At 35.6% G+C, this 22,860-nt stretch overlaps 4 protein-coding genes and 1 pseudogene across 4 annotated transcripts; 2 read left to right on the top strand and 3 right to left on the bottom strand.

Moving 5' to 3' along the window:
• Nucleotides 1-1,282: 1,282 nt before the first annotated feature.
• LOC116128288 (pumilio homolog 23-like) lies at nt 1,283-6,460 on the top strand. Its single transcript, XM_031413997.1, is given in 11 exon segments — nt 1,283-1,551; nt 1,729-2,092; nt 2,231-2,533; nt 3,114-3,281; nt 3,828-3,971; nt 4,171-4,290; nt 4,526-4,711; nt 5,191-5,339; nt 5,565-5,658; nt 5,660-5,751; nt 5,998-6,460. Coding segments are annotated over 11 exon segments (2,352 nt in total).
• Nucleotides 6,461-7,651: 1,191 nt separating this feature from the next.
• LOC116128320 (high mobility group B protein 7-like) lies at nt 7,652-9,000 on the top strand. The gene is made up of 6 exons (XM_031414028.1): nt 7,652-7,852; nt 7,951-8,190; nt 8,288-8,345; nt 8,451-8,495; nt 8,596-8,685; nt 8,772-9,000. The coding sequence occupies exons 1-6, from the start codon at nt 7,737-7,739 to the stop codon at nt 8,940-8,942; spliced, it is 720 nt and encodes a 239-aa protein (XP_031269888.1). The 5' UTR covers nt 7,652-7,736; the 3' UTR covers nt 8,943-9,000.
• A 387-nt stretch (nt 9,001-9,387) lies between these two features.
• On the bottom strand, nt 9,388-11,830 carry LOC116128306 (polygalacturonase inhibitor 2). The gene has a single exon (XM_031414014.1). It carries the CDS (start codon nt 11,330-11,332, stop codon nt 9,527-9,529), a length of 1,806 nt encoding a protein of 601 aa, XP_031269874.1. The 5' UTR covers nt 11,333-11,830; the 3' UTR covers nt 9,388-9,526.
• A 5,503-nt stretch (nt 11,831-17,333) lies between these two features.
• On the bottom strand, nt 17,334-18,845 carry LOC116128289 (annotated as a pseudogene).
• A 510-nt stretch (nt 18,846-19,355) lies between these two features.
• Nucleotides 19,356-21,057, bottom strand: LOC116128292. Its single transcript, XM_031414001.1, has one exon. The coding sequence runs from the start codon at nt 20,842-20,844 to the stop codon at nt 19,567-19,569; it is 1,278 nt and encodes a 425-aa protein (XP_031269861.1). The 5' UTR covers nt 20,845-21,057; the 3' UTR covers nt 19,356-19,566.
• Nucleotides 21,058-22,860: the final 1,803 nt, after the last annotated feature.

Genomic DNA, 22,860 nt, shown 5'->3' on the forward strand with positions numbered 1-22,860 from the left:
GGCTTTCCAGCCCATTAGACCCAGGCTTAGAACTACAGGCCCAAGTTATGTTTAAGCCTAATAAATTTAGGCCCAATACTAAACTCATATGACAATTCTAGATTATTGAGTTGTAAATTATCCCAATCCGATCCGGTCCTATATTGTTTTGCTAAGTCTAACACTGAAAAAAGAAGATTGAAGACTCCAAACAAAATTGGCGCCTTTTTTCTTTCCTCACTTAAGAGTCAACTCTGTTCACGATCTGGTATATTTACTCTGCTTTTTTCTTCGGTTTCATTATTGTTTCACACTTTCACTCAAGACTGAACTCTCTTCACGACTCGGTTTCTTCACGATTCGGATTAGGCTTCGAATTTTGTGGTTACTGGTTACTTAATTTGTTCTTCATCTCTTCTCCACGATTTTGAGATATTTTCTTGATATGGATTGCTAATTCGACGGTTTTTTAGTTTGTTTTTAGTCAAAAGTATAGTCAATCCACCATCTGTTTGATAAAAGTACTCAATGAACCTGCGTTTCATAATCTCTTCCTGTTGCATTATCTTTTTATTATGTTTTAACATCTGGGTTCATTTTGTAACTTTCAGTTTGATTAGCTATCAAGAAAGCTTAATTTCAATTTGAAGTTTAAATATTTTAACAAAAACTGTGAGTAATGTATGCGTTGTGGTTATTTTTGATGTTGTAGTTTAAATTTGTTTGTTGAGTTGTATAGTTGACCGCCTCAGATTGAAATTAGAAGAGTCTGAAAAAGAATTTAGTTGCTGCGATAGGATCTGGGTTGATGTCACTGCAAAATGTGTTCCTAGGTTGTATTAGGATTTTATCTTTTCTGTTTTTCCTATGATGTAATCTACTGATTCCTCTTATAAATATATATAAAATTCAGTGATCTTTCAGAACTATTGTTTTAGCTTCTTTTGATCTCTAATGTGTGCACATCAACTTGTGGCTTAATAATTTTGTAATCATGCATTATTTAATTTCGATTTTAATAAATTCTGTCTTGGCTACTGAAGAATGGGGGAATTTGATATTTTAAAGAAGCATTTTTGTTAAATTCGGATCAATTTCGGATATCCGGTTGATCTGATCCAAAAAATTGGATATCCGGTTGATCTGATCCAAAAAATTGGATATCCGAAAAACCGGATATCCAAAAATCTGGATCGGATTCAGATTGGATCACCAAAAACCCTAACCGGATCGGATATCCGGTTTTGCACACCTCTATCTGTAGGGGTTATTACTAAGGCAGTGTTTTTGTGTTAGGGTGTGGATGGTTTCTGTTGGTTCAAAAGCTTTACCTTCGAAGAGACCTAGAATCCGTAAATCAGTGGAGGACAGCTTGATGGGTGAGGATGATAAATCATATAAACTTGGTTGGAAGAAAAACAACTTGAGCATGAAGGCCAAGAAAGAAAGTTTCGGTCTTGATGCTAATACTTCCAAGAAAAATGTATCTGGGCGTGGCTATGATGGAACAGCAAAGTCCCACAAATCTTGGAAGCATCATAGTTCATCAGAGCCACAAACATCGGTTGTTAGGTATTGCTACTTTGTTTACTTAAATTAATGATGATTTTGGTAGTTTTTGCTCTGATCATCATCTGGGTTTTGAGATTGAACAGTATGCACTCGTGTCATGTGTTTTTAACTATTGTTAATGACCAATTTGGATGGTGGCCGGTGTAATCACGTATGCAAATTGAATTATCTTTGTAGGAAACAGGTTGACCCTGATTTAGCAAAATACTTTTCAGAGATTGCAAATCTTTTTGAAAGTAATGAGGCTGATTTGGAGGAGCGATCAGTTTTATGTCGTAATGCCCTTGAGGAAACTAGAGGGAAAGAGTTTGAACTTGCAACTGATTACATCATAAGTCACACTTTGCAGACACTCCTTGAAGGCTGTGATGTGGACCACCTTTGTGGTTTCCTCTGAGGCTGTGCAAAGGTCTTTCCTGCTATTGCTATGGATAGATCTGGATCTCATGTGGCCGAGACAGCTCTCAAGTCTTTAGCTGTGCATCTGCAAGATGAACAGAACTACTCTGTTGTCGAAGAGACTCTAACTATGATATGCAAGGTATCTGATGTTTTTCATGTCAAGATAAGGTTATGAATTTTAGTTTTGCTGCAGTCTTTACTGTCAATTGACATAATGCAATTTAGGAATAGATTTCTGCTTACCATTTTTGTTTATTTCTTCTTTCCATCTTCCCAGGTTATTGTTAGCAATCCTGTCGATGTGATGTGTAATTGCTATGGATCTCATGTCTTTTGGAGTCTTTTTTGTCTTTGTAAAGGAGTACCATTAGATTCCTCACAATTTCATCGTGCAAAGCCGTCAGTTGTTCTTGCGAAGCGGTTAAATTTGAATGCCTTTTGATTATCTGGAAATGATTTACCACATCCCCACCCGTTATTTTCAGATTTATTGAAGCTCCTTATATCAGGGATATTAAAATGTTCCAAGAAAGACATTAAGACACTGCAAACTGATCAGTACAGCAGTTTGGTTTTGCAGGCATGTTTACATTTACTCTGGTTTGATTATTTTCATTGTTAAAACATATAATGAATAAGTAAGCTGTTGTAATTTTGAATCAAATGTCCTTTTTTACCATACTTGACTAGCATGGTCAAATGAGCCTTGAGATGTTTTATCTAGATGTGAAGATTAATATGAGAATTTAGAACTTCAAATATGAGTATATGATCCTGGGACCTGTTTCTGAGTCCTTAAATTTTCTGTTCAGTAGTCAACTAATTTTCTGAAAATTGAAATATGCTTAAGCAATATTTTGTTTCTTTTATTGTTTTAACATGTTAAATTCTCTTCTTAATGTTCTTTGTACGATAAAGTTTGTCATAGTTTAAATAAAACTTCTCCTGGTTTAATTTTTTTTGGTTAGTAAATTCTCTTCTTTAATGTTCTTTATACAATAACTTGTTCTTTATACGATAAGGTCTGTGTCTACAATTTTGTTTTCTTTTTGTAGAATTCTTATTCCATACCTTGTTATTTCTTTAAATAATAGTTTAATTATGGGAATTATAGTACTTCTGAATTCATAATGCCAGTGACATTTTTTTTCTCTTGGAAGACAGCTTTGAAGCTATTAGTGGGGCACGATGAGGAGTTGCTTAAGATAATTCCTGTACTTCTTGGCTGCAAGAAAGAGAATGTTGTAGAAGGAAACTTCATAGAGATGTCTGTTGTGAGTAGCATTGTAGACTTGATGAAAGAAACTGCATATAGCCATTTAATGGAGGTAAGCAACCTATCAATGGTATTGTTTATCTTTGTATTTGCCATTTTATTAATTTCCTGTATCATTTGTCTGTATGTGTGTGTATTGTTCCCACATATGAATTTGAATCGATGAAATAAGTAATCCATCAGCAAAGAGAAGAAAAGTCATATGACAATATGCTTTTTATAGCTATAATCTCAACAGACCAAATTAGACTGCTGCATTTTTCATTGAGATGTGATGTTTGTCCTGATGCATACAGTTAATTCCCTTGAATATGTCTTCTATTGATCATGTCCTGTTATGTGATAAACTCTATTAGCCTGGAAACATACAGCCACCGCTTTGAGAAAGTCCATCTTTTCAAAGAACATCTTCATTTAACTGATAAAATTTTGAATCCTCTTCCTTTGTTTTTTATATTGATGGCATAAATGGTTATGAGACTTATCATATAGATATAACAGCAACTGAATGCTTACCCTTCATAATTTCTTCATCTGTTTGTGAAACATGTACCAGTTTCTTATTTTTTGGTTTGCTAAAATTCCGAAAAATTTGCAGGTAATTCTGGAAGTGGCTTCCGAAAGCTTGTATAATGAAATGCTCACAAAAGTTTTCAGAAATTCGTTGTTCCATCTTTCATCACATCAGTGTGCAAACTTTGTTGTTCAAGCATTGATTTCCCATGCAAGAGATCAAGATCAAGTATGTTTTCTATAACATCGTGGATATACTTGTTATTCATAGGTAGTAGTTCTTTTATTTTCATAAACTAATTACAACAGCTCTCGTACTACTTATTTTACTATTTCTCAGCTACCTTTACATTTTATATGTGCTGTCAACCTTTTGTGGATTGAGTTTCTACAATTTTTTTTCTTTTTTCCCTCCTTTTGACTACTAGATGGAGTTGATCTGGAAGCAACTTGGTACAAAATTTAGGGAACTTATTGAAATGGGGAGGTCAGGGGTAATTGCTGCTCTTATTGCTGCATTTCAAAGACTCCATACTCATGAGCAAAAGGTTTAATATTGTTCCATTCATTTCATCTTTTCTAGTTTTGTATGCCTCTATATTTGAACTTCTGATGTTAATCAACCTGGCAATAAACTTATAGTTATTATATTTAATGTGTTCCAGAATATGCAATTTAAGACATTAATGGAAATATAGTAACCCAAAATGAACCTTCTTTTGATGTGTAAATTCATATCTTAATTTTAACCATGATTATGTTTTTCTTTTTCCTGTTTGGCAGTGTTGTCAGGGTCTTGCTGCTGCTGTAGGTTAAACGAATGAGTCCCCAAGATCCATCGTTCCGCGTATCCTGTTTCTTGAAAGTTACTTTAGCTGTGAAGACAAGTCAAATTGGAATTGGCCAAATGGTTTTAAGATCCATGTTATTCGTTCTCTGATTCTGCAAGCAGTTTTTAAATTTCAAAGTGTATGCAGCCGTTCCATATTCATGTTTCCCCCCCCACTTTTTCCTGTTAATTGAATTTACGTTGTTTTTTTAATTGGTTGCTATAAATATTAGTTGTCCATACTGAGGTTAATATGTGTAAAGGAACTTTTTACTTAATAGATATGTTTTTTTACATGAGACCACAGAAGAGTGAGTAATAAAATCAGTTATATGTTGCCTTCAAGATTAAGGCAGTTTACATTATGTGTGGAAAATATTTAAAAAAAAAAATGTCATGTGTCACATACACAGTATGGTGCAGTGTGCCTCATTTGTACAAAATATGCTCTGGCAATTCGCCTGATGGTAAAAGATCAGATGCTTAGGACTGTGAGACTTGCTTTAAAGATGAGCATTGGACATTTATCTTCTGGAGCTTATTATCAAAGCTTGAACTAGCCTCAGCTTGCTACATGATTTCTTGTATTAAAATGCCATATTTTGTGTCTGTTTCGCAGGAATTTACACAGCCTTACATCACTAGTATCACATCCATGGAAGCTGATCATGTCTTTGAAGCAGCAAAAGATGCAGGGGGAGCACGAGTTATTGAAGCCTTTTTAGGTTCAAATGCTTCTGGAAAACAGAAGCACAGATTAATTCTGAAGTATGTAATGCTACTTTATTTGGATATTCTATTTCTTTGCGAAGTTCTTACCTGTGCTTCTTTTAACATATGGAATTCTTAGAAGCACAATTGTTGATGAAAATATTTCGTGCTCTGATGTGAAATGCTATACTCTTCTTCTTGTTATCTCAAGATCACCTCTTTCTAGTGAAATTCAATGTAGAACTTCTATTTAGAAGCAATTCTAATTTGTCATTTGTTTAGGCTACGAGGACACTTTGGAGAGCTTTCAACGCATTCATCTGGTTCATTTACTGTGGAAAGGTGCTTTACAGCTGGTAGTTTGTCATTAAGAGTCCATAGCATTAGCATCTGAGTTATTAGCGGTGCGAACTGAGTTATCCAAGACAAAACAAGGCCCTTATCTCTTGAGGAAACTTGACATGGACGGGTGAGATAATCACGCTGACCTATTAACATGTTTTGTTTTCGAATAAATTGTGGTCTATTTCTTGACGTAAAATAATAATTATGATTAACAAGTTAATGCCTAGTCTATACCCATATGTAAGTCCCCACACACGCCGTAAACTATAGTTAATACATGGAAACATTAAGTGCTGTTTGTTTGGCCTTAATTTCTTATGGTCCATTGTTGTTTTTGATGTTTGGTTGTTCTCTTTTCTTATTACAACAGATTTGCTGCACGGCCTGATCAGTGGAAGTTGAAACAAAGCTCTAAGCAATCAACTTACAAAGAATTTTATGCAACATTCGGCTCAATTGAAACTAAATCATTCAAAATGGGTGCTGATCCTTCCAAGCACACGCCTCACTCCCTAGATATAAAAAACATGCGGAAAGAGATTGATCATTCCCTCGATTCTGCTGTACCATGTTTGGACAAGGCAGACATGAAGTGGCACCCAGAGAAAGAAGAGCAGCAAACTGGGAAATATGCCAAACATGCAATGGCTGATGACATCTCAAGAGGCAAAAACAACAAGAAGAAGAAGAATTTAGTTGCTTCTGAGCATACTGGTGCATCTGGTAAAGGAGCAGAAAGTGCAGTAAAGCCATTTCTCTGTGAAGACAGATCAGTAAAGAAACGACACAGAAAGGATAGGCTATTGAAGTCTTCAAAGAAGTTAAAAGCTTGAAGGTTTGCATGTATTCTCATAGGACTGTCGAATAGAGTTGTAACTGTAACTTAGTTGGAGAGTTTCATTGAGCGGCAACAGATAAATGGTTGTGTACGCTCTTTACTGTTGAGTTGAAAAGAGTTTTTGTTGAATTGAAATTTTGTTTTTAAATGGTTTATCCAAATAGATTATCATAAGCTTCAGCTAACACTTAACAAATTATAGTTCTCATATAAGCAATGTTTTAAAACCCAACCCCGTGGTGAAACTCGACAAAGTTGTCAGGTCCTGGTTTGACCGCCGGTTAAACCAAGTAACAAAAACTTTTAAAATTTAGTAAATACACCCCAATCGTCCCTTGAGCTCATTCCCTTGAAAATTTACCCAATATTTGGTTGAAATTGAACGACATTCCAGGCTAGATCTCATCAACAACAGTGTCGACAACCCTCCCCATCACTCTGAAAATACTCATCCCTTTCTTTCGACCAAAACCCACCTCACCCCACCCTCGTTAGCCTCGTCAATCATTGGCAAAAGTCGGTTGTTACTGTTGCCAATTGTTTTCGATTTCTGGTTGATAAATACTCACCGGAAATCAACTTCGTCGTCACCGTTGAACTCATTGACACTTTCTTTTCAAAAGCTCCAACATCTCGACCTTCAATTGTTCGCCAATCATCATCCCAAATTCTAGGGTTTTTGGTGAATAAGAAAAACGTAAACCCGACTTGGTGAAGCTTTTGGGTCTCAGTTAAACCGAGACGGGCTTTTAAAACAGTGAATATAAGTTTTAAGTATTACAATCAGTAAAGTGTTGTAGAAACACCCTCTACTACTCAAAACTGCTTGCAATCTTCGTATTCCAATTTGGTTCTCTTATGTTAAGACTTGTTGTAGGTAGCTGACTAGCTGTGTTTCCAACCATTTCCATTTACAGCACAACACATTAAACACCATGAAATCCTCAGACTACAAAAAGTTGCTTTTTTTATAAGTGGTTTTCAGAGTAATAAAATACCACTTTCCCGAATTTACCCTCCACACAAGGGCTTGTAACACTTCAAAATTTGGGATGTTGAATCCCAACCGTCAAATAATATCCAACGGTGGAAACTAGTGCCAAGTCATTGATCCAAAATGAAAACAAAGAGCGCGGGCTTTGCAGAAACAATATGCGCCAAAAATTTTGGTTTTGGAAACCCAAATTTCATTTTCCCTCTCTGCAGTGTCTATTAATTTCGCTTAAATTCATTTCTATTTTCTCAATTGTTCTCTGAAAGAAGAAGAAGAAATGGCAGGTGGGTCGTCGAATTCAAACGCACCGAAGCCTCGAAAGAGAGTGGAGGCCGAATCTTCGGCTTCTTCTTCTCTTGTTCGTGCCAGAGATGGCAGCGCTTTCGCCAAATGGTAATTTTTTCTTTTTTGTTTCTGGTTTTTTTGGTAGGCTTTTTAAAGTTTTAGGGTTTTGAGTTAATGAGTGAGTTTGGATTTTTTGAAAAATGCAGTGAAGAGTGTAACAAGAGTGTTCCAGTGGTGCTAATTAGTATGCATAGTTGTAGTCTTGATGCTAAAATCAAGATGAATTTGGAGGCTCAAGTTGTGGAAAAGCCCACTGAAGTTAAGAAGAAATCTGTGGAAAGGAAGAAGCCAACTTCAACTGAACCAAAACCAAAGAGACTCAGAAAGGCTGCCAAAGATAATTCAAACAAGCCCAAACGCCCACCTACTGCTTTCTTCCTCTTCATGTAACTAATCTCTCTCTCTCTCTCGATTTTTGAATATTTTGACATTTAGGTAATTGGCTTTAGAGTAACAAGTGTTTCTTTGTTTGTTGCTATTCAGGGATGACTTTAGAAAAGAATACAAGGAAGCAAATCCCGAGTCCAAGGGTGTAAAAGAGGTGGGTGTGTTATATGTTTCTGAATTGGTGGTTCAATTATGGCATGTTCAATTTTAAGCATTGTGATTAAGTTTTGTGGGTTTGATTTTGTTTGATGAAATGTAGGTTGCGAAACAGGGTGGTGAGAGGTGGAATAATATGAGTGAAGAAGTAAGTTTAAATCTTCATGTTATTTAGTTCTGAAAGCTGTGCGGTAGTAGTAATGGACTTTTTGAGTTCTAATTTTGTTATTTATATTCATTTGTTTTAGGAGAAGAAGCCTTATCTTGACAAGGCTGCTGAGCTTAAAGCAGAGTATGGGAAAGCCTTGGAGAGTAATAATGATGCCGAAAATGGAGATGTAAGACTTGCATTATTATCTGTTTTTTTATGTGTTAAACATGCAGAGTTTTGTGCTGAAAGATTTGTCTGTTCGTGATTATTTAGGAGGAAGGAGGTTCAGGGAAGGAAGATGCTGTTGAGAAAGAGGATGAAGGTTCAGAGAAGGAAGACGCTAATGAGAAAGAGGATGTTGCAGAGAAGGAAGACGGTAATAAGAAAGATGATGTTGCAGAGAAGGTTGAGCAAGAAGAGGAAGAAGTGTTAGATGATTATTAGATGGTAAGTAGGATATGATGCTTCCGGGAATCACATGTTAATTTTTGTCCTCGGAATTACTGTGGCATTGTAAATTTTTATCTCCCTTAGTGAATGAATTTAATCAGATTTTTCAGATTTGGTCAAAGTTTCATAGTCTCTTAATCTTCAAGCATCATTCTGCAATTCACCAAATTGTAATCATGCATCATTGAATTAGTCTTCAAGCATCCTCTCTGTGATTTGCTGAATTGTAATAAGGTTTTGTTGCATTCATGACATTTGATTGTTTCAAATAGATCTATTTGAATACAGTAACTGGATAGATGATTGGTTATGGGCCAACTCTGTCCCTGTCTCCATTCTTGAGACAGGTTTCTTCGCCAAATGATTTTGTATCCTTTGATGTATATGCATGCCCCATTGTAATAAGTAGAGCTTTGAATCAATGATTTCTACAATAATAATTCTTATTGATGAAATGGGAACTGGAAATAAGATAAAAAATGGACTATAAACTGTTGCAGTAAGCAGAAACCTATCCCTTCTATTACAAATTGCTCACATGGCATGAGCACTTATCTTTCGACAACGGAGTCAGCATTTTACTGGCCCATATTTGCTTCATTCTTTCCCCTACAAGGCGGCAAAGGCTTGCCACATAAACACAGATTGTGAGCATAAGCGCCTGCAGGGAAGATTTTGTATGGTCTCCCTTGTGGGATCTCTCCGCATAGTCTGTTTGCCCTGAAGTTTGCATGTCTCAGATCTTTAATCCCCAGCAGGCTGATTGGGATTTTCCCTGCAAGTGCATTGACCGATATATCAAGCCATTGCAGGTTTGACAATAGCCCTAAGCTTGTAGGGATTGTGCCTGTTAATTGATTCCTCTGAATATCAAGCATTTTGAGTTCAATAAGATTTGATATTGAACTGGGAATGCGGCCCATAAGCCTGTTGCTTCCTATGTTGAGCACTTTCAAATTCAACCCTTCAGCGAATTCTGGAATCCCACCTGAGATTTGATTGCCTGCCACATTTAAATCCTCCAAAAAGCTGCTTGTCCTGTTGTTAATGATGGTAGAAAGAGACCCGAAAAGCTGATTTGTGTGAAGATCAATAGAAGTAACCCCCTCTGGAAATTTCATCTCTGCAAGATTAAACTTCAATTGATTGTTTGAGAGTTTGACCCTCTGCAAACTAGACATATTTGTGAAGAACCCTGAAATCCCATCTACAAATAAGTTATCCGACAGGTCGATGGAGCTTAACGAGTCTGATCTTGTGAACTTGGGGAGGGCTCCTCTTAGCTTACAGCCAGCAAGACTGACATCTGAAAGTGGTCTGTCTTTGATCCAGTTTGGAATTGTACCTAAACTCAGGTTGTTGTAAGACAGGTCTATTGACAACAGAGAAGGAATGCCTCTGCCTGGAATAATTGGTAAAGGATCTGTGAGCCCATTTCTGGACAAATTAAGGTTCCAAAGGTTCTGTAATCTAGAAATGGAAACTGGAATGTGACCTATAAATTTGTTGGAACTCAACTGAAGAGTAGCAAGGGATTTTAGGCTTCCAATCTGATCAGGAATTGCTCCTGTGAGCTGGTTATGGCTTAACGACAAGTCTTGCAGTTTGGCCAAGCCGCAAATGGAAATGGGGAATTTGCCAGATAGAAGATTTTTGGAAAGGTCAAAGTAAGTAAGGTTTTGGGACATTCCAAAACAATCTGGAATGAACCCAGATAGTAGATTGGCACTAAGGTCAAGAGACTGCAAGCCAACAAAGTTGCGAAAAGTGGGAGGAATTGGACCTGTCAGAGAATTTCTAGCTAAATTTACCATAACAAGGTTTCTCAAATTCCCAAGGCTTGGAGGAATGTTCCCCCTCAAACGGTTACCACTCAATGAGAGAGTTTGGAGTAAAGACAAATGAGCTAAACCTGGAGGAATGTTCCCTTCAAGAGAATTGTCTTCTAAGATCAACTGTGTAAGGTGGCTTAAATTTGAGAAGCTCTCGGGAATTGGACCTGTAATATGCTTCATGCCACTAATGACCATCGCCTCCAAGAAATGTAAATTAGCAAGAGAAGGTGACAGAATGCCCTTCATGTACATGCCATTCTCCTTCTCAGGTCTCTGCAAAGCCAAAGAAACAACTCTCCCTGTAGCTGGATTACATTGAACACCCTCCCAATCCCCTCCACAGCAGTCTCTTCCCACCCAGGAAGAAAGAATATCAGTAGTATCCTTCAAGATTTTGGCTTTAAATCCCAGAAGAGCAACTCTATCTTCTTCAAAGCAAAGTGGAGGAGTCGCTGATTGTGACGGTGACCCCTCCTCAGCTAGTGATGAGTACACTGAAAACATACCACAAATCAACAAAACCTTACAAACCCATCTCAGAATCTGCATTTTGAGAAGTGGGTAGTGATCAGATCAGAGAATTTCCTCCAAATTATATATATAAAAAAGAAGAAAACTTTGGCAGAATGAAAAATATATTCTATCACAAACACAAAAGTAGGGAAACTAGTTGTAAAGGAAACATGGTGTTTGTTTGTTTATTCTATTTCTTCACGTAGACAGGAAGGTATAATGATGAAAAAGATATTAGAAAAACCTAAAAAAAAAAATAAAACTAATTGAAACTTGCTCAAGAACCTGAAGAATATAGTCACATATTTATAGTAACTAAAGAAACTAAAGAAAAAGAACTTTACAAAGAGACTGTTGAAATGAGATTAAAGACATTCACATGGAAATTTGTGACCGTTTGATGGATCACGAGGGGGTCCTAATTACTTTTGAACGTTGGAGCGCAGTAGATTTCAAATTCTATCAAAAACAAAATACTTTTTTGAAAACAAATCAATCACAGGTGTGAATTAATATGAACTTTCGTTCACGTTCTGGGTTTGATCTCTTTTGTTTTGTATTGTCCGTGTGTGTGTGTGTGTGTACACCATTAATGTTGATGGTGAAACTCAGGTGATCAAACACTCCATGTGGGCTCTCATTATTTTGCAACTTGATGGCCTCCACAATTCAACCATTTCTCTAAATAGTCAATTCCCATTAGCTTATTTATCTCTTCCATAATTGAGTTTTAATGGCCTTCCAAATCATCCCACTTTGAAAACCTCGCATCTTAACTTGTATAATAATAATAAAAAAATTATGGGTTCAGATACAAAGTTGAGATTCCAACTTAAAACGTATAAATTTTCAAGAGTTTGATTTCTAAAGGGATTTACAACGATATTACTCCCTTTAAAAAGAAGGCCATGAAAACAAATTTACCTTCTTCTACAATTAGAAATTGTTACCGTTATGTCTGTGTTTTTGAATTTGTGATACAAAGTTGACAAAAAGTAATCATTAAAAAATGTTAAAAGAAGGAAGTTGACAAAGTAAAGAAAGTAAGTGGTTTAGATTCATTTGAACTTCAGTGAGCTTCATGTTGCATCCTCCACCATATAATTTCTCTGTAAATTAACATAGAAATGGAGGATATATAATGAACAGGAAGATTGAATAAAAAAATTTCTACAGTTGCACATTTTTCTAGACATTCTTTACAGTGTGAATGTAATTTAGTCAGAGTTGTTGAAAATTTGAGAGGAGTTTGTCAAACGATTAAATCATCCTTGAATTTTGACTCTAATAAATCTTTCCCTGTTTTTAACATAAGATTATTATCCTAATTCTTCTTAATCAAATTGTCTTATTGGCTGTCTAATCAAACGAAAATTAAATTAAGGGGACAATGAATCAACCACTTTGTGGGGGAGTGCTGGGAATGAAAGTACTGATGGGTCCATAAATTTTGCCGTTTCTAAACCATTTTTGTGAGTAATTTCTTGGTGTTTGAGCTCACTGCTATTGCTAGCTGGAAGGATTCCACTATCATCATCTCTATCTCTCCACTCTTCCATCCTTTGCTATCATTCACAATCTTGGTGTTGTGTTGTCTTTTATGATGAAATTTAATTAATCACCCTTTTATCTAGACTTAAATGACAATTTATTGCTTATCAATACATAATTACATTTATATAATATTCTCATATTATAAATATTACGGTTCTTTCTATACTAAATCCTTATGTGTTTGGTCTTTTATGCAATGAGCACTCGTTATTTTTGGAAATGCAATCCTAACTCTCGTGTGTTTAACCTTTTATAGTTTTATGTAATAAGCACTTGTTAGTTTTAAAAATATCATCAATTTAACCTTCAAATTTATCAATAATTTTATCAAATTAATCTCTAAATAATATATTTTTGATAGATGTTAGATGTTGATTGAATTTTGATGAACAGAAAAAGCTTGATTTCTTTCTGGATAGGGTTAAGCCGCATTTATGAAATAAATGAATGTTCATTGGCCAAATATATATATACCTTATTATATTATATATTAGTATAGTTTATTGGTCGATTTCATTTCACCGAAAAATGAGCCGACAAACAACAATTGTCACTTTACAACTCATGCAACTTTCTAACCTAATTCTATTAATTATTAAGGTTACAGATTTTCAAATTCGAAGCTTGTTCTTTTAAGAAACTCTAATAGTTAGCAATCACTTTCTTAATATTTCCAGTGATTTACAGTTTTCAAGTCAATCCTTCAACATCCGTTAGTGGGAAATGAACTGTATATATATATATATATCTTTGTATGCATGAAGATTAAATTTTATGAATGATTTTATGGGGTGTTTCGTTTTTTCACAAAATTTATACGAAAAATTGAGATGAATATGCTAGTTAGGCTGCGTTGATTGCGGTAGAAAAGTGAGGTTGGTGTTTGGACGGACGGCCCACATGCATAAGCAATAATCGACAATATTGACTGTGATTTATGATTTTTTTTCTTCAACTCAAGATTTGATTTGGTTTTTGGAGTCGTTGAGTTCAAGTTTTAAGACATTAATCGTTGATATCATGGTCCCATTTGTATTATCTTTACATATAATTCTTTTCAATCACGACTGCAAGAACCATATCATGGTTTCATTAATGCTTCTTTACTTGCTACCTATTCTTCATTAGAAAGAAAAGAAAAAGAAAAAAAAAAAAAAAAACAATTAGATAATTCTGATTTTTCTTTTAAAAATCCAGATTCTTTAACTTTGGCTAGTTTAAATATGAATTTTAGACTGAAACTTGAATATTTTCACAGTGTGTAATACATCCTGTGTCAATTATTCTTGAAATTTGTCGCAAACGAAGTTTCCATCCATCTGCTTACTATATTCATCTATTTATACACAAAGTAATATACTCACAAGCTGAATAGCTGCATGGAAAGTGAAAGCAAATAAAGATCATGCAGGCACTATATGAGATAATGTAGCTTTCTCCGATGAACTCTGTCACGATGCCAGTGATTCGACGTTGTAATATGTGATGTCTCCCGACGCTATAACTACATTGAACTAGAGAGGTCAAGTCAGGACGTAAAGCAATATTCGTGTAATGAGGCAACCATTAAACTCATCATAAATAATAACTAGCAATATTTGCATAAACCAAAGAGATGTGCTTTGGTTTGGCTTAATAATTTCTTTGTACGTATAAATGCCACCAAATGAGTATAACACAGACACTTACAAAATCTTCATATAAAAAAAAATGAATATAAAATGATGTGACATTATTCTTTAAATGATATATCAATTAATGAGTTAATTTTATATATTTATTCTACCATTTATATTCGATCATTTTCCTTTGGCCCTATCTAGCTACTTAGTGTGTTATTTGGTTTTGCTTGCCGTGTGGAACCATCAAGAATATAATTCATTGATCACTCACTCATATGGGAGAGAGATTTTGTCCACCTCGAGTTTTCAGTCAGCTAGTCTAGGTCCTTAATTTTGAAATATTAGGATTTACCCCACTTTAAATTTAATAAAAGAGAGTATTTTTATTATTTACAGACTAAAATACCATTCATTTTGATATTGTCCCGATTTTATTCTTAATATTTGCTCTAATCAGGGGTATATCCTAATGCTTTAAACTGTAGGAACTGGATTAGTGGAGTCAAAGTACATGCATGTTGGCTACAGAAGCACTTTTGCTGTCAAAAGAAATCTGGATGTTTTGTATACACTATCAGACAAGAAGCCTTCACATGAGCTACTTACTTAGTTGCCTGCCTTTAAAGTAAACACACAACTGTGATGGATTTGTCCATTTGATGGGCTCAGAATAATGACCACACACATGGAAATATATGGCTACTAGGGTTTCAGGGTTTCTTGTCGTCATCCATGTCTCTTTGGGTCATCTCTGTAATTGCTTCAACTCTTGGACATTCTTGTATGGTTTTTTCAGCCCCATGTTACTACTCTTGTTATAAAGTTGTGGTAGGGGCCGGCCTCCAATATTGCAATGTGACTATGTCGTCTGGTACTGAAACAAAGTAAAGTCCGTGCTGCAATATTCTTATCAAAATTATTGTATTGTAATTGAATCCATTGATGTGATCATCTCTATAAGTGTTCTTCGCTTGAAGTTCAATGAATGGTTCTTTTTATATTCCACAAACAGTAAAGAGTAGCTCAAATCAAAATCTAACTGTATCAAAAACTCTAGAATAGACTCTTATAATTGTTGAAGATGGTTACTCAATAGACCATTCAAGGCTTGTAATTTTCAATACTGTATAAGCCCATAAGCATTATGATTAGTGGGTCACTCGAACAATATACCATTACATTTCTGGTTCATCCACATGCTTTCACCCATAGCCCACAACTGCCTGCTCATGTTATTCTGCTTCTTTTTCTTTGGATTTCTCCTTCCCAGTCGGCAGTCACCACATCAGTTTTCTCTTTCTCCTTTAAGTCACTCTTCACAGCTATTCTGCAACTTGTGCAGGTTTATACCCAAGTAATCTGAGGCTAATAGCTTGACTCCATCAAAGCTACAATAAGAGATGTGGTTTGTGGTCAAGCTGGTCTCCGCAGCTAGACCACAAACCCCATCAATGTAGTCCAGACTCCAGAGAGTGTTAACATGTAGTGTAGCTAACTCTTCAATCTTCTCTTTCCGGGCAACTCTACCTCTCTTTCGGGCATCATCATTTCGCCGTTCAGGCAAGTCTTCACTGCAATCAATATCTTCAATCACAAGAAATGACCTATTCCCAGTCGCCAGCAACAATCTTCTGAGATCAGAGTCACACTTTACATTTGCTAGCTGCAGATCATACACATCAAACTTGAGATAATTGGCCATTGACAGCAACCGAGCTTGATTTTTCTGTTCCTGGAGGACAATATAACGAGTGGCCGCGTTTCCATGCCCTCCCTACTCTCTTCTAGAACTCCTTGCTCTTGGCCAAAGTCTCAAATATTGAGGGATGTTCAAGGTTGATGCAATCCCAATTGATTCATTGATCTTGCTGTGAGTTGCTAAGTGTAGACATCTTTAAAACCCTTTGATCATCAGTTATATCCTCTGCTTTCTGGAGAAAAAATGGCAGGAGAATCCCTCACCAGGTCCTTGTGTTTCTTGTGGAAAGTAAGCTCAAATGGTCTCTTACCATTTGTTCTCCAGAAAAGCAGAGGATATAGCTGAAACGAAAGGTTTTACTCTTTTGCGGATTTGGTAACTTTGATCCTTTTGGTGATTTCTTCTACAACAACAGTGGTTTCTTGAGAAGGAAAGTTGAATATTTGGTGGAGTTTAGACACGGCATAATCTCAGAACTTGATTATTACGAAATCTGTTGGTATTGCTTGAAACAACAATCGGAGGCTCTGGCAGAGAGATCATGATGATAGCAAAGGAATCTCTTTGCTTGAAAACATGTTCGCCATTGGATCAGCTCTAATGGAGAGAGTATTGTTTCTATGTTTGCTATCAAATTTAGAGCTTTCATCTTTGTATTTGCATTTGTATTAGAGTTTCATCTCAAATTCCTACAACTTATTACTCTTACATTATTTGTGCTCTTCCACCTTAAATCAAACACAAACTACACTACTGCATCTAGTACTAAACTTTATCCATCGATTAGCAAACATAACATAAATCAAGCAGAAAAAACGATACATTTTTACCTCACACGCCCCAAATTGAGGCTGCCCAAAGATCTCAAGCTCAGATTTCTCTTCAGCCATCATATGCTAAATTCTAGCCCAAGAAATCCAAGCTTCCCAGGACATTCTTTTATCCCAAGGATCACCCTATTCCAATAATAGTATCAGCCATTTCTCTGCATCTTCAAACCTTTTGTCAAATAAATCTGACTCAACATCACATGTGGCTCACCAATAACTGGGTATCAACATCAAGAGGAACTGTCTTTGAGTCCCACTAAGGAAGTGAGTTTTAATCCCTATTATTTATACGGAAGAGCACAAAAATCCAACAATATTCTACAATGGACCGGGATTTGTTACACTATCTATTCATTTGTACCCAAAACATTGGTACAATTTAGGATTACATTCTAGCCGAAGCAAATTAGTTAATATTTAATACAAAATAAAAGATGGATCGTACACAAATTGCATAATAATACTCTGTTTCTTTCGAAGATACCTACAATATCTGATAATTTTTCTGACTAAAGAAGCCATGCCATCTCTGGTGAGCCTGAATGCATGGACACCAACAAGCGAAGGTAAGTTGTTTGATGGTGAGGCTGCAGAGCAGTAGAAAGTTCGCTTCTTTTGTGTTGCTCAGCGCCCACCTTTGATTATGATGAACCGCTTGTTGAACACCTTAAACTGTCTGAAGTTCTTTGTGAAATGCAAAAGAGAAAGGCTTGTTCAACGGAGAGGAAGCTTGGAGGAAAAAGATTAATGCTTCATTGCCTGCGAATGGGATCACAGTAAAGCATATCAAGACTGGTGAAGATACAATGGTTGTAAGAAGAGTTGTGGCTATACGAGTCTCTACTTTCTATAAGTTCATTTGCACCCAAAACTACTGTGAAATTCTCAAATACTGGTGGTACTACAAGCTCAATATACACATCTCTCTCTTTATCAACATCAACAACACCAGCCCTTTTTCTCTCTTCAGGAAAATACTCTTCCTCACTCACAATCAAACCATAAATGGCACCCATTCTTGATAATGAATTCATCCATAATCCAGGCTTCCCATCTTCAGGCCACAAAGTAGCATTAATTATTTCCTGAAAAATCAAGCCGACCATCAAAGTTATCATACAAGACATCCTGAAAACCAAAGAATTGTTCACTGAAATCTGCGGTAGCCATCAACAGAAGAATAGCCACCACTCGTCTTGTAGCCGACACATCTTCAGCAGTCCTGATATGCTTCGCTGTGGTCCCATTTGCAGGCAATAAAAGTAAGCTCCTACACTGTCAAGCTGTCTCAAACATGGCAAAACTTCCGTTAAGAGTTTGAATAAGCTGAATGAAAGAGCCCTCAAAGACAAACACAGTCTGGCACTCCCCATATCACTAAAATATGATAAATACTGTTGGTTTTTAGATCTGGCGAATACTAAGGAAAGGGGACCAAAACAGACGTGAGAGAGAGCCATAGAGAGAGAAAATCTGAATTGAAATTTTGCTCTGTTTTGCATTAAAAAAACAGGGGTAATTTATATACAAAGTCAGTCCACTGTATCACCTAATGCGGGGATATTTTACAAGTTTGAATTTAAACTAAACACATAAAACTAATACAAGTACAAGCATTTCAAATACATTCCTTAATCAAAGTTGAATCCACCTAAACACATCACTACTGAACATCACGAAAGTCTTTCAAACAGTGACAAAAAAACTGCAGCTTCACGCACAGCACCATTTCAAACCGTGGCGCCAAAAACTTACAACTCCCACCGTGTGTTAGACTTCATCATTTTCAGCAAGATATCACCATCTTCAACAAATACCAACAAGATTTTCAAGAGAGTTCCCATTTTACGCCAGCACTCTGCAGCACCAACAGAACGAAAGGACGCAACATGGGAAGGAAGGTTCTTGTCAACGCATTAGAGTTCACCTAGAAAAAAAGGACGAGTCCAGGCTAAAAGGGTTTGGAGGTACTGGGGTGATGATGGAGAATCTGAAGATGGAATGGCTTGTTTTTGTGAGTGAATTGATAAGATTGAAAGGTCGAACTGGGGCTGGAGAATGAGCTAGTGAGTGGTTCGTTAATATAGAGGAGACATAATGGGGTTTCATTGTTCTTCTAATTTGGCAGACATCAAAAGAAAAAAAAAATTATTTTCTTTTAATCATTGTTCAATGACACGTTTTCTAATAATTGCATTTTGTAATATTTGGATTCATATTAACAAACGTGTTCATCCGATGAGGATTTGCATATGAATACATTACATATCATAATTTGTTAGGTATATATTGTCTTCTATACATTAAGAAAAGCTTTTGATTTGCAATACAGCTGGGAAAGTTTATACTACACGAAAGGAAAATTGAAAAATATTTTCTTTCAGATCAAGCATAACAAACAGGAATGTTTTATTCCTAATTATGGAAATCTTAAATTTGCTGCCTACAGGCGGCACCTTACATCATTAACATACAGACTGCTACACACTACAGAGCAAACTTTATTTTTGGTTTAGCAAATTTAACTAGTGCTTGCTGGAAGAACATATCAATCAAATCGTCATTTTACCTCACAAGTCCCAAATTAAGGATGCCCCAAGATGTCTCTGGCCAAGACTTTTCTTTTGCCTTCATATACAGAACTCTATTCCAAGCAATCCAACCTTCCCAAGACATTCTTTTATCCCAAGGACTCCCCCATTCCAACAGCAGTGTTAACCCTTTTTCAGCCTCTTTCTCTGCTTCCTCAAACCTCCCTTTTGATAAATAAATCTGACCCAACACCACATGCGGCTCACCAATAAATGGGTTCTTCTCAATGCACTTCAACAATAACTCCTCAGCTTTGTCTAAACCCTTTTTGTTACCATCACAAACAGCTTCCCAGTACAAATCCGTTCCCTCTATTTGTTCATTTGCACCCAAAACTTTAGTGCAATTCTCAAATACCGGTGGTATCACAAGCTCAATGTCCTCATCTCTCCCTTTATCCACCTCAACACCGCCAGCCCTTTTCCTCTCTTCAATAAAAATCTCTTCCTCTCTCACAATCAAACTATAAATGGCACCCATTCTTGCTGATGAATTCATCCATAGTCCAGGCTTCCCATCTCCTGGCCACAAAGAAGTATAACTATTCCCTACAAATTCAAGCCGACCATCAAAGTTATCAAACAGGAAATCCTGAAAACCAAAGAGTTGATCACTGAAATCTGCAATAGTCATCATCAGAAAAATAGCCACGACTCTTCTTGTAACCAACACATCTTCCCCAGACTTGATATGCTTCACAATTATCCCATTTGCAGGCAATAAAGCATTAATCTTTTTCCTCCAAGCCTCCTCTCCGTTGAACAAGCCTTTCTTTTTAGCATTCCGCAATGAAATTTCAGACAATTTAAGGTGTTCAACCAGTTCTCCATCAGAATACTTGAACAAAAGATCATCATGAATCAAAGGCTGACGCGGCACAATACAAAACAAGTGAATCAACCGCTCTGCGGCCTCGCCAACATGGCCACGAACAACATCACGACCAGTGTTGGGATCAAATATGGCAAGATTCACATAAGAGTTTGAATAAGCAGAATGAAAAAGCCCGCAAAGACAAACGCAGTCTGGCACTTTCCAAATCTTTAAAATCCGATACATATCAACAAGATGTTCAAGAAAACTTCCATGTTTATGCCAGCACTCACCGGCACCAACAGAACGCAAAACAGCAACAAGGGAAGGCAAATTCTTGTCAATGCATTCGAGTTCACCTCGAAGAAAAGGACGAGCTATGGCCAAAAGGGATTGGAGATACTGGGGTGATGATGATGAAGAATCTGAAGACGGCATGACTGATGGCTCGGCTATGTGAGTGAAGTGATGAAAAGGAAAGTTAACGATGAAACTGGTGATGGAGAATGAATGGTTGGTTTCAATAATATAAAGAAGATACGTAATGGATTTTGATTGCTCCTCTTAAAGTGGCAGTGATCAAAAGGATAAGGTTAAAATAATTTTTTGGATGATTTTCATCGTATTTTTCTGATTGAATTCAACTGATTGCGATCGATGAATATTGTGGATGAGTATTGCTCATACAGAAATCTATACCAACTAGAGGATTTTGATCGATACTATTTCGATTGATCCAAATGAACATGTGCTTATGATTACAGAAAACCAGATGAATAATAAATACAATAAAATAAATGATAGAAAGAATTTTAAAATGGTTCGACAAGTTAGAACTTAAGTCTACGTTAACTGTTGTCTTATTATTTTTTAGAGCTTACAAAAAACAGTATAATAACAATTGTCCAACCCCCTTGAAAATAAGTTATGAAAATAAGTTATGATGGGTTTATATAACACTCATTTATATGATAGAGTTGAGATAAGATTCAAATACGTAGAATTATGAAGTTGCATGATCTTCGACTACCTTAGCTGAAATCTAAGTCAATCTGAATATTTTCCTTCCAAATTGAGCCGATCTAAATATCTTATATCGTAATGGTGAATTATCATCTCCGGATTGATTGCATGACAAGTATTAATGCATAATAAATATCATCTTTTACCTGACTGACAGATATTTATACATGCAATTCACATAAGTAAATTACATTACATTATATATATTCATATCATAAAATATAAAAATAGTTAATTATATAGGCATACTTATTATGCTTGGGATAATGTCATGATAGAATGTGTGAACACAGGGTATTTGATGTAAGGGTTATTAAACATTATGGGGAGAGTGTCTTAGAAACTGGGATTGCTTTCACTCTAGGTACTGGATTGAGCATGATTAGAAACTAGGATATTTCTGCTCTGTTATATGTACTGGGTTTATGGTGTTGTGTACTCTTATATCCTGTGTTCATGAAAATATAGTGGATTTCTCTCATATATGAATATAGGCGGATTATATTGAACCACGTAAATATTATGTCTCTTTGTGTGATATGATTTATTCTTATGTTTTCCTCTCTCTCTATCTCTCTCTCTATATATATATATATATAAAGTTTTCCCTACCAAGCTACTTGTTAAATTATGACCAGATGAATTATATATATATACTTGTTAAATTATGACCAGATGAATTATATATATATATATATAAAGTTTTCCCTACCAAGCTACTTGTTAAATTATGACCAGATGAATTATATATATATACTTGTTAAATTATGACCAGATGAATTATATATATATATATATAAAGTTTTCCCTATAAAGGGACTTGTTAAATTATGACCAGATGAATTAATATAAAACATCAATTTGATAAAATACACATTAAATAGTAGTGAATAAATGACAGTGAAAAAGTAGTATCATGTCACTTTGTATGATTAATTTTATATATAGACTTTGTTAATATAGTATTATCGCCTGTCACTATATGATGACTATATTTTCTTAAAATTATTTATACTATAATAATAACATTGCATTCAAAGCCTTGATCATAGTACCATTCAATTAAATATTTCCATTTAATCTGTCGAAAGTGTTTGTCTACATTATATTTATATTAAATAAAAAGTCACGCGTCACATAATTATCTCCCCACATTAATTTATAATTTGTTCAAATTAATTTATAATTTCCTCTATCAACATGACTTAATGCAGGCAATTTTTTTATATAATCTTGAAAAGCATTCAACCATAATTAATTTGATTATATATGGGGTTTCAATTTTCTTCCTAATAATGTCAAGGACCAATGGATACTTGTTTATAGTTGGAGAACTGGTCACATATGATCTTATCATTTTAGTTGCATTTAATATGCTATATAAGCTGTTGTTAATTTAATTAAAACAAATACTTAAACTCCATATAAATA

Source organism: Pistacia vera, unplaced genomic scaffold (assembly GCF_008641045.1).
Source record: "Pistacia vera cultivar Batoury unplaced genomic scaffold, PisVer_v2 Contig199, whole genome shotgun sequence".
Classification (NCBI taxonomy): domain Eukaryota; kingdom Viridiplantae; phylum Streptophyta; class Magnoliopsida; order Sapindales; family Anacardiaceae; genus Pistacia; species Pistacia vera.